This window comes from Balaenoptera acutorostrata, chromosome X (assembly GCF_949987535.1).
Source record: "Balaenoptera acutorostrata chromosome X, mBalAcu1.1, whole genome shotgun sequence".
NCBI classification, from domain to species: Eukaryota; Metazoa; Chordata; class Mammalia; order Artiodactyla; family Balaenopteridae; genus Balaenoptera; species Balaenoptera acutorostrata.
The window spans coordinates 16,937,553-16,950,112 of record NC_080085.1 but is presented as its reverse complement, the minus strand read 5'-3'; the positions used below and the strand labels follow the sequence as shown (position 1 = coordinate 16,950,112).

General features: G+C 38.5%; 1 protein-coding gene across 10 annotated transcripts in view; it reads left to right on the top strand.

The window, feature by feature from the left end:
• The window catches only part of BCLAF3 (BCLAF1 and THRAP3 family member 3), a 64,853-nt gene that overhangs the window by 26,276 nt on the left and 26,017 nt on the right, over positions 1-12,560 (top strand). For 8 of the 10 annotated variants that reach the window (XM_057538609.1, XM_057538614.1, XM_057538611.1 and 5 more), the window contains exons 3-5: positions 2,947-3,516; positions 3,892-4,545; positions 11,942-12,117. In XM_057538609.1, coding sequence (XP_057394592.1) covers positions 2,947-3,516; positions 3,892-4,545; positions 11,942-12,117 — 1,400 coding nt within the window. The remainder of the gene's footprint in view (positions 1-2,946; positions 3,517-3,891; positions 4,546-11,941; positions 12,118-12,560) is intronic. The other 2 variants (XM_057538613.1, XM_057538612.1) reach the window with 1 other exon arrangement.

The window sequence follows — 12,560 nt, the reverse complement described above, 5'->3', positions numbered from 1 at the left end:
TTCTTCTTCATGACAGAATAATAGAATTTTGAACAACTCAATTATAATTCAACTCTCCTCTTTGCTTGTTGGTAGTATCAATAGTGTATATAATTAGATTGGAACAATTTAACCAGTTTTTACTGTATACCTGCTATAGGCAGGTTCTGGGGCTACAAAGGCAAATTTGAGTACAGGGCCTCAGCAAGCACGCAGCCTGGCTGGGGAGATTGACACCATAGGCAACTATGATACTGTAGGAAAAGTGTTGTGCTACTGACTGGGGCAAGGTATTCGGGATCCACAGGGAGGGAATAGTTCTGCTTTTGTGGAGGGGAAGGAGGGATACCAAGAAAGTCTTCAAAGAAGAGATGAGATTTTAGATGGCCATTTAAGGATGGGTAGAAGTTTTTTTTTTCTTTTTTTTGGCCTTGTCGTGCAGCTTGTGCACTCTTAGTTCCCCGACCAGGAACTGAACCTGGGCCCTCGGCAGTGAGAGTGCCGAGTCCTAACCACTGGACTGCCAGGGAATTCCCAATGTTGGGTAGAATTTTTAAATGCAGAAAGAGAGAAGAAAAGTATTCCAGTTAAGGGGATGACAAGAGCAAAGGTACAGAGCTGTGAAAGTGACTAGTACATTTTAGAAGTTTAAAGAGGACTACAATTACATACGCAAAAGACAGATCAAGATTTTTCATGTTAATACGGCTTGGTCATGATGCTTGTTCTTTATGGTTCTCCAATGACTAATCAGTAATTTCTTCAACATGTTTCACTTTGTAGTTCACAAGACCAAATTGTAATGGGGAGGAACTTCAGAAAGAAAAGGGAATGCAAAGAAGCAAATGGCTTGAACATGGAGGGCCTCACAGAGGTCATTTTGTTTCACCCTTTTGTGGTAGGCTCTGGTGAAGGGGCACAAAAGACCCTGCCAAGCTTAGTGCCTGATTTCTGGATGCCTTCTCAGGACTCTCTGTCACCAACTGTAAAGGGTCTGATATCTTACCCGACTTTCAAGCTAGCACATTAGTGTGTCACAAGGCACTTTTGGATCAGAGACAAAAGCCTTTATTACTCATATGCAGCAGGCGACTTGAGCTTCATGTTCCTGTGCTCCCCTTACCTCTAGTCCCCTGAGGGTGGGCGCTGCTGACATAGCTGAGGAACCCGAGCCCCATTAGGGACAGCAAGCAGCCCTGCCCAGCCTTTGCCTTGGAGGAGACATTATCTTGTTATCCTAGACAGCAAGCACATTGGCCCTCTGCCCCTTAGGGAAGCCCTATCCCCATCTTCCCTGGCAGTTTGCCTTGGAACAAAAGCTCAGGAGGCATGCAGAGCACAAGACATCCAAGGAGAATTGCCTCCCAACAGACTCCTTGGGTCTCTTTTGTCCCTTTAGGAGAACTGAAAATAATAGCCACCATTCCAGCAATCTCCTTCAGAAGAAAGGGGCTCTGTACAATAGAGCACTGAGATGAAATATAATACCAAAGCAGTATTCCATGCGAGGTAAGGATTAAAGTAAGAGATTGAGTTTTTCATCAGTCTGGAAGACCTCAGCTTCTGGCTGCCAGCTTTTCTCCTTAGCAGTGGAAGAGATGAAGTCTTCCAGGAAGTCCTCAGAGGCTCCAGTTGCTTCTTCCTGTGAAGAGGTGCAGCCAGCTGGATGACAGAGTTTCTACTTCAGCTAAATAATGCACTTGCCAGCACATCTAGCTTGGTGACTCTAAAGGGAGATATTGGCAATTCCAGTGTATAAATCCCAGTATGTACGTGAGGAAGATAAATCAGCCTCCTTTCTCGTAGGGAGGACCCAGGCATGTCACCAAAAGGAAAGGCTTTTACTCCTGGTTACTCCAACTCCGTGGCAGCTGCTGCAGAGGGGGCAATAACAAAAGCTGCAAGGGTAGCTGCCTCATTGGTTAGAAGACATTAAACCCTCAGGGAGGAAATTGGGAGATTGGACAGGTCAGATGGGAGGAAAGGTCCCCAGGCGCCAATTTGAACTTTGTTGTGTTCCAGATAGTGTCACTCCTCTCTCTTAACCTGAAGTCTGGGTAACTCAGGCTGTTTCCCCAGATACTCCTAGGAGCCTTCCTCCTCAGTTGGAATGAAAGGCTCCATGTTGGCAATGATGAGGTATTGGAGAAGGTAGTTACAGAAAGGATGTGCTGTCCCTGGAGAGCATTATAGCTGCATTAAAGCACACATTCACCAAAGTTACAAGTTCTGGTTCAACAGCACACCTTTCATTTTATATGTAAGGGGACAGGTCTGGGAAAGAAAACTTATTTATGTTAGTAGTATTTACGGAGGGACTAAGCATGAGGTCCACATCTTAAGGCCCTCTTCCTCCCACCCCCTCCACTTGCTGTTTAAGGATGTAGTTTTTGCTCCTTGATATAAACTTAGTAGAGAGAATAGACAATCAATTGGGGAAACTGTGGGGTCAGTTTTGGGTCTGAGTTTGGATTTATTGTGCATCATAAACTCTTGGAATCTAATTTAATTTCAGAGATTATGTTCAGTTTTCCAGAGACTCTCCTACATATTTACTTGTGTGAATCTAGCCCTCCTTCTGCTTATTTCTTACTTGACCATTGAACCTGATGTAAGCATTTGTTGACTGGCCCTTTTGCCAGAACTTTGCTGTCAGCAATCTTCCAAAATAGGTCCTGCTGCGTACCTAAGCTGGTCCTCCTCCAGCAATATGGGTGTGCTCAGCTCATTTTGATATGCACATGGGGTACATTAGTTCAGATGAAAAGAGTATGCTTGTTGAATCGGGCGGAAGCATGATCAGACTCCCAAGTGAACAATTTAGAATGCAAATATCGCAAATTGATGAATTTAATTTGAGTGGAAGAAGCAGGGAAAAGCAAATGTTTTATTTGGGTAAGTCATGTTAAGACAAACTTAGTCTGTTGTCTTTGAATGGGCTGAACTTTTCTGTATTTGTTTACATAGGTCTTTATCACCAGTACCTAGAAATTCTGAACACTACAAGCAAAGACCTGAGCATTATGGCTATGAATATAGGAAGGATCCAAAAAGACCCGTCACTTGGAGAATGGACAATGAGAAACATGGACAGAGTAAACCAAGGATTCCTTCTCGTGAAACTATACATTACCGATCTTATGAACATAGATCATCTTCCCCAAACATAAGAAGAAACTCTTTAGAAAATTTTTATACTTATAAGCCTCCCCAAGTATATTTACCAGGAAGAGGGGATGATAGTAACAGAAGATCTCAGTATATGCCCAAATACTCAGAAGGTGTACTCTACAAGGAGAACCAGAGGAATTGTTATCCCCAGAAAGTGCAAGGAAGGTATTTTCCTGATGACCACAGAGTTAGAGGAAGTGGAAAAGGAGGGAAACCACCTCTGAGGTCAATAGCAGATTCTTTTAGATTCGAAGGACAGTGGCATGAAGATGAATTGAGGCACCAGAGGATACAAGACGAAAAATATTCTCAGTCACTTAGAAGAGGCTCTGAAGATTTTGAGAAAAGGAGCTCTTTTCAGACGAGGTATAGGAAAACATTAAACCTGGGTAATTTGATATAAAGACTCAAGTTAAAAAGTCTGTTTACTTTGTGGTTGAAGATAACCACCTTGAAAAGCTTTTGTCTAAAAAGGTTAAAAGCATTGTAATGTAGTTTTGGTCTACTGATAGTAGTGAAGTATTTATTTTTAGAGTAAATCATGTTGATGGCTAGAATATTAAAAAAAAAAAAGATGCTATCTTCCTAAGTGCCTTGTGCATCTATGAGTTGGCTTCAGGGATTGTAGGTTAACTTGCTACTGTGCTCTGCATTTAAAGCCATGTTGCCCAACATTCCACACACATAAATTCTCACTTTCTTCTCTCTAGTGCAAGTGTAAACTGCTTTATGTCAACACAGGTATCCTGAGGATCGTGATTTCAGAAAATATGGACACACATCAAAAAGACCTCAAGACGTGGAGAGGTATGAAAACAGAGAGCCTGCCAGGAGCCCACAGTGGAAGTCCAGGCATTTTCTCACTTCTTACCAAGAGAAGAAAGATCAGTGGAACCTCGGACCCCAAACTCTTCGATACGCTCCGAAGGAATTACCAGAGACCAGTTCAGCAGCCAAGGCATCCTGTGACTATCGCCACAAACATCGTAAGACCTCAGATGGGGACCAGGACTTTTATGATGGAAGAACTCAGAAGTACTCTAAGGAGGAAGATAGAAAATTCGGTTCTCAAAAAGGCCCTGTAAATAGAGAGTCCGATTGCTTTAATGCTGGAAGAGGGAGAGAGACTGAAGGTGGGCAAGTCAAAGAGCCTTTTAAGCCATCTAAGAAAGACTGCACTGCCTGCACTCATTCAAATAAAAGCGACGTTGGTTTGAGACCCTGTAATGACAAACGGAAGGACAAAATAAAGAAAGAAGGGGCTGGCAGAAAAGAGAGCAACTCTTCCCATAACCGACTTGATAAGAGTAAAAAACTTTCTGACTCGAAACCTTCATCTGCCATTCTTAGGAAGAAATCACTCACAGTTAAAGTAGATGTGAAGAAAACATCCAGGTATTATCTTTGTTTTTTTCTTAATGGTATGCAATAACTGTTTCTGCCACCTTTATTTGAAGCTTGGAAAATAGAATTAATGATGTGTTTGGAGTTCGAGCTAGGGGGCGGGGATTGCCTGGATTTTTCAAAAAAGCCCTGTAATGGGGATGAATCCTGTGATTAGTAACATGGGGTGATGTCATGTCTGTTCGTTTCCACGTTTGTATCTCAAGATGCTTTTTGGGTGAAGGGCATTCTATGGAGTTGTTCCTCTTCATGAATTTACATGTTTTTATGCTGCCAGATTTTCTATATCCACGGATAGGCTGGGTGGTGCTCAAGGAGACCTGTTCCTTGCTCAGTTTCTCAGAGCCTGTTTTCCCTGTTGCCTGAAATTCAGAGAATTTTTGACCTGGAAGGGAACTTAGCAGACCCTGATTTTATAGAGGAAGAGATTGAGGCAGTGAGAGATGAAGTGACTTATCTAAGTCCGTGCCTGGGGCTCAAATTCACATGTCCCCTTGTGACTCAAGGAGGTGGATGACTTAATGTGGTTCTTGCTGCCGTCTCAAAAGGAGTGGTGCTCAACCGACTAGCTTCTCCGAGGTAGAGGAAATTAGGCTAGAGTCTAGAAAGAGGCCTATTTATAAGACATTTGGTTTAGCTCTTGATTGTTTAACCAAAAAGACTACTTTTGTAATAGGTTATATTCTCCTACAGTGGATTGCATGCTTTTTTCTATTATGAATATTACTTCTTTATGGATTCTGAGAATAATAAGGCACTGACACTTGGATGTGTCAGCTAAGTCTGTTTGTTACCTTAATACACTACCAGTATGTGAATTAAAAAGTGAAGGACCATGTTGATTTGGTGTATTTATGTTCACCATTGACTCATATCTGGATTTGAATCAAAAACTAGAGGGAACAAAATATGATGGTGGGGGAGGTAAACCCACAGTCTTTTTTTTTAAACAAAATATATTTTGCTTCTTTCCTTAAAGTTAGATATGGCAGTCCCCCTCCCTGATATTTTTCTTACATTCATTGTACTTGCAAAAAATATTTTAAAATATACGTATGTATATTTATATGTACACAGAAAGAATTTATAAATATGATTATATTACAGAAAGTCAGACAAATGGAAGGGCGGGGGAAATCACCCATAATCCTACTATCCTAGGACAATTTTATTAATATTTTAGTACAGCTCCTTTTGTTATTTTTCTATGTATACATGGTTGTCATAATGTTGTATTAATAATTTTGTATTCTATTTCATATAATATGTCTTAAGTCATTTTGTGCTATTATATTTCCTACTAGTTCTTAGTCTTAAGAGCACAAAAGCTGCTGTAAGCATCAAGTTTAAGGATGTTACCTTAAGCTTTTTTTTCTTTCCAACGTTATATTATGAAAATGTTCAAACATACAGAAAAGTTGAAAGAATTGTACAGTCAATACCTATATACCCACCACCTAGAGTCTACAGTTAACATTTTACTCTACTTCTGTAATCACATATCTGTTCATCTATCATTCCATCTTATTTTTTTGCTGCATTTCAAAGTGAAATGCAGATATGAGTACATTCCCCTTTAAATATTTCAGTATTTAATATTTGTTTACAGTTTTTTTCCCTTTGAGGTAAAATTACATACAATCAAATCACAAAAATCTTGAATTTTAAAATAAAAGTAATAAAATCAAATCACAAAAATTTTGAATTTTTAAATAAAAGTAAAAAAATTTAAGTAAAAGTAAAAATCTTGAATTTTTAAATATTTAATAAAGTATTTTATACTTAAATTAGAATTAATAAATTGGCTGTAACATTTTTAAAGAATGCTGGAAGTACCAATTTTGAAGGATTTTATTTTAGTAGACCTCATTAGAGATGCTAAACACTGTTGATTTTATAATTTGATATTGAGAAATAGAAGCTTGATCTTCATCCTGTGTCACCAAAATGAGCTTCCTAAAATTGAGGCTGCTGTAACTTTTGTTTTAAATTTATAAACTGTCCTTTTATGAATTTCATGACCCATTAGTGGGGCCTGTCAGTACATGTTTGAATTACCTGTCAAGGACCTGTAGAACGGCTTGTGTAATAAAGAGCTTCACTGTAAGTCCTTTCTATTCAAAGACTTGAAGAATAAATAACTTAATAAATATATGCACCTTTTCAGTATGGCAATGCATCATAGTCAACAAAAATCTTCCTCTAGGATTATAATCATTAATTGATGAATGAGTTGTGGAAGAATTTTGTGGGGTTGGATTTAGTTATGTGTGGACTGATGAAACGTCCATAAAACAAAGGTAGTTAATACCCTCAATAGAGCCACGTTCTCAACTGCTAACATAAATTAGGTTTTCCTCTGCTTAACAAGATTAAAATAATCATAGAGTGCAGAGGTTATTTGTTGGTTAAAATCTAGAGAGGTTTATGCACTTTTTTGGAAAGACTATGATGGTTCATTTTATGCATTTGTTTACTTTCTTAGCTTTGGTCAAGTATTGATATATGTTCTTCCAGTTATCAATGCAGTTGAAAACATACGGTTATCACCTAGTGATTTTTCTAGATTCTAATTTGCATCTAGAATATCAGTAGGTAGACACAAAGCCGATATTCTAGTGACCTACTTTGTCAGAAGCTGCGTTATCAGAGGTAGAAGTTACACAAGAGCCATAATTATATATCTCAGAATGAAGTTAGGGAGTCACAATATGAAAATCTGTACTAAGGTTGTTATGAACCCCAAACACTAACTGTTGTATACATCTGGAAGTCTTGGGGCAGATGAAGGGAGTTTTGGTTTAATGTTGGGTGGAGTAGGTGAGAGACTGAACCTTGGTCAGGCTAGGAAGGAGGTGAGAGGGAGGAGGAGAGCCTGCCAGTCTCCGGAGAAGAGTAAGCTGGGGCGGGTGGACCTGGACCGAGGCTCCTTTGACTTCTCAGGTGCTGGGACTAGGCATCTAGGATGAGAAGGTTGACTAGTGAAGTTGATGTTAGACTGAGTGCCTCAGCCACATTTGTATTTAATCCTTTATTTCTCACTGAAGAGATATAGAGAGGGCCTCCCTACCCCACCCACCCGGTCTTTCCCCATACTGAAAGGGGGATGAGGTGGGTGATGAGCCCCAGAAGACACTGGAGCCCACATGCTCTGAGGAAACAGCTGCTGCCTAGGCTGCAGAAGAGTGAAAAACCACAGCGAGCATTGAAGGAAGGTAGCCTAATCACACAAGTTTACCTTTGATGGGCATTTGGCTGGAGGCAAAATAAGCTGTGGTGGAGATATTTTTGTGATACACATACCTGCTACCTTGCTGTTATGTATCACCAAAAAACTAAGGTTTTTTCCCCCCTAATATTTCTCATATACATTTTCTAAAATGAAAAATTAATTGAGAGAAGGTTCCCTTTCATTCCTGTGTTTCACCCTAGCTTCTCTTAGTGTGTCTTAGGGGTCCTAGTATAGGGAGATAAACATTCTGTTTGATGTTGGGATGCATAGGTTTTTGTCTTCCAGTGGGTCACTGAGCAACTCTGTGACATTGGGCAGGTCACCTGGCCATGCCTTTGGGGCCCAAATTAACCGGTAGTTCTTCCTGGCTCTGCGAGTCTGCTTCAATTGGTCATATGTTGATAACTATTGAAGCTGGCTTGACAGGTTCATCATAGGATCCTCTGAACTTTTGTATATATTTGAGATTTTCTATTATAAAAAATGAAAAATTTTAAATTTAAATTGGTCTAAATTAAGAAAAAAATTTTTAAGTAAGCTAAGAAAGTTAAAAAACAAAATTAAATTGGCCTCAGAATTTTAAGTCTGTCATCTTTTTAGCTGAAACTCACCATTTCATATTGTCCAAGTCATTTTCCATTTTATCATGTATTCCTTCAGCGGGTATTTTTTGAAGACCTACCCTGTGAGACAATCTGTTAGGGTGCCCTGGGACTGTGGATCCACATAGGATTAGGTTTCTTCTCCTCTGGTCTTATAGACCATGGGATGATGTTGGTGATACCACGGCACAGTGGAGTGATGTGTGAGGTGGTGTGCGACTCCACCATCCAAAGAATTGAGATTTACAGCTGCTAGGGTTCTTCATGATGATGTTTCAGGCTCTGAAGATAAATCCAAAAGAGAGCCCTGAGATATGTCTTAAATAATAGCAGCACCACCAGAAAAAAATACTACCTCTTCATATAACAAAAATCAATCAGATGGATACATTTCGGGGTGTGGGTGTACACGTGTATGTATTTACTTATTTATTTACATCACTAACAGCCATATATCCAAAACTGCTCCAAGGTTATGAGGGGCTTACAGATATTCTTTAAAAAATTAAACCCCTCTAACAAGATGGTTTTAAGTACCTATTTTTAACTTCTCAGAGGAAAAGCTTCCGTCTGACTTTTCATGCTCCCTGCTCTCAAACCAGCCCTGTCGAGACGACTCCCTGCCAAGGCAGAAACATGGACGAGTGATTATGCCGCAGGTTGATGCCACTGATGTGGTTTCCTTGACTCATCAGAAAGACTTTCATTAGAAGGCCCATATCCTTTCTCTCCTCCTAATTTGCTCCAAGCTTCTCACTGTGTATCTGATAACTAGTAAGAGACATTTAGTGAAATGTCTAGAAGCTAGAATGCTAGAAGCTAGAATGGCCCTGCAACAACCCCCACTAACAAAAGAATTCCAAATGCTCTCTGTTTAAAGGGGTTTAATGGTACAAAAAGCCTGTTCCATACCCAAAAAACAGCTTTAAAAAATTTTTTACAGGAGAAAAATAAGATGTTTAAATGGAACTATAAAAATGATCTATCTATAAGGGGAAATCAGTTGATAATGGTTTTTATTGCAGTCTCAGTTTCTCCCAAGACAGAACCAGCTGATAAAGGCTTCTAATTTTTCACCAGATAATTAGTAAAATTTACTTGTAATTTTTTATTACTGGCATAACTCTCACCCCCCCTCCAAGTCCAACTCTCAATTCATAGGAGTGCTGTGGTATACTCTGAAGCTACACTTAATTCCTGAAATTTTAGTGTTTAAACTTGTTATCAGTTAAAAAATGTACTCTAGAGACACCCCACAACAAGATTTTTAATAAAAAAATATCAGTGATCATCCTTCGAGAAAATACACATGAAAATAGTATAACCTGAAATTTAGTCTTTTAAAAATAATTATACTTTTGCTATAAGGAAAAGTTTCTAGAAACTTTAGAATGCAAAATGTTCTAGGTATTTCCATTTATAAATTTAATCACCTCTTTGTTCATATTTTCCTTTTTACTATTTCCCATGACATTACTGATCAACAAGTTAACAATTTCACGAAATACCCCCAATACAAGTAGTTAAGCTGAAAAGATCAAATGTTCTCATTTGAGATGCATTTTAGACAGTTTTAAGAATTAAAATATAGCCAACACCTGTATTCTAATACTACATCTACTTCCGGTCTGATTAAATCTTCCAGGTTCTCTGTTCCCTCCCACCACTCCACCCGTTTTCCTTCTCTGTTTAAGGATATTTCCCCTGACATTCACTTGAGTGTTGTGTGTAATAACTAAGAAAACATTAAAAAGCTACATTAAACCTTAATTTCCTCTTCTACACAATCAAGATCCATCCACAAAACCAACTGCCTGGCAAAACAACGGTAACAAAAACCCAACCACCAAAGCTAATGGATAATCCCTGCCCTCTGGAAGCTTATAATAGATAACAAAATCTGTATGACACATGTAAAGTTTTCCTTTCTCGATTTTCTTCCAGCTAATAACGATCACAAAGCACTTTCCCAGTCATTAGTTTGCTCATGTCTTCCTAAGAACACATTTAGAGTTTTTGGAGTTGAGGGAAAAGGATTAGGGAGACTGACACTCCCTTAATTCAGCATCTCATTACTTTTTTCACAAAAGTCCCCTAACTGGCCTTGTCAACCGCAACGCCCTTCCAAGACACCTGATAGAAGGCAGTCCTCTGGCGGCCAGAACTGAGCCTCCCACCCTCTCCCATCAGCTAATGCTGTCACATCAGGCTGGCAGTGTGGCGGTCTTACCTTCACACCTCCTGCCCTTCTATTTCCTTTCCCCAGACTGCTCAGATCACACAGCTCAAAGTTCCTGGGTGTGTTTTCTGCCTTTGTTAACCTATAAACGTAAAATGTCTTTCAGCTCATCTCCACATGTCTAAAACACACCAACCTTCAAAGCCTAGCTCACACGTCAACTCTGAAACTTGTTTTTCGGGAAGAGCCAAAAGCTATTCAGAGTTAAATGCAGAGGAGTAAGATGGGTATAAGCTGGTTAGTGCCATTTTGGGTCCAAAATGAGGAATAAATATAAATAATGAGGCATTTTCTTCTGTGACGCATAAACTGCCTCCAGATGAAGAATATGAGTAGTTTTAAGCAGGAGTAGCATTATTGGAATAAAGTAAACTTTCCCACTAAGACATTTGGAAGGATTATGTTCATAGGAATGCTTAACCTCTGGGATGAAAAGCAAAACAACCAAGACATCCATTGTCTTGATATCATGGCACCTCCCCATAGGGCTATTGGCAAAGATTAAATGAGATAATGTTTGTAAGCTCTGAGCCCCTTTGTTTGGCATGAATAATTGTTAGTTATATATCATAATCATGGCTTTATAATGGTACTTAAAGGTCAGGAAAGCTCTTAACGAAAGTTGTAAAGATTCAGAAAGCATTAAAATGGTAAGATGGTTGGGGTTATATAATAAATGGTAGTATTTCTTTAAGGATATATTTAGGGTAAACACTATCATTGCTCCTAATGATCATAACTTTGATAACAACTAAGACTATTTTCTGAGAGTTCAGTGAGACTTTGTAAGTGATTAAATTAATCTCAACAGAATTTGATTTCAAAATACTGTTCTCAGCTTCTCATTACTGACATGGAGGTTTAAGGACTTTTATGAAGTCAGAGACATTATTATGTTTGATATCAGCTTTTAAAGTATGGTAGTATTTCAAGATAGTGTAAGTTTGCTGGCTTTACAATTTTATGGACATTTGGGAGTAGAAAATAATCTGATTACTTTTTGCATATTGAGTGTCTTCAATGCCTTGCTGTATTTTTTGAAGTAAAAATTGTTTAGCTTAGAACTTTGAGGATTTTATTATTAAAGTGGCAAATATTTAATGATCTCTGATTTGAAAAGGAGAACTCAAAACCGTGTACCTATAGCTATTTTCTCCTCATTATTGTACATGTTTTATGGCATACAATTTAGTGCCTTAATTATAAGAAAAGATAAACATCTTTTTAGTTTTATAGCTATCGTGATTAACTTTTAAAGTTATTTTCTCAGTAAAATAGTCTCAAATTTAGTTAAACATTTACAAATTATTCTAGGGTTGCTTCTAGCTATTCCACAGAGAGACAGATGTCACATGATTTGGTTGCTGTTGGCAGGAAAAGTGAAAACTTTCATCCAGTGTTTGAACATCTTGACTCAACTCAGAATACTGAAAACAAACCTACAGGAGAATTTGCTCAGGAAATCATAACTATAATCCATCAAGTTAAAGGTTGGTATATTTCGCACATACATTAGGGATAACACAAAAATAATGTACTGACTTTTCACGAGACATAGGTAAATATCTGTGATATTGTAGTAGTAATTAATATTTCATTATAAGTTAGATCATTAATTAGGAAATCTGTTGAAGAGAGTAGCACGTATTAATTCAAGCCTAGTTGTTCTTTATATGTAGTTCCAATAACTTGATGCTTCAACTCATAGTAGATTACAAATTGAAAGTTATAAAGGAAGAGGATGGCTGCTGCAAAAGACAGGTGTACTGAGAGCAGAAAGAAACAATAACTGATAACTGAATAGGAAGGAGGAAATAACAAAAACCAGATATGAAACTCAAGAAACTCAAGAAATCTGGAAGTATAGGTCATTTGGTCGTATTCCTAAAGCCCCTGAGGGCATTACTGGGACTTTGTGCCATAAGGATGATGC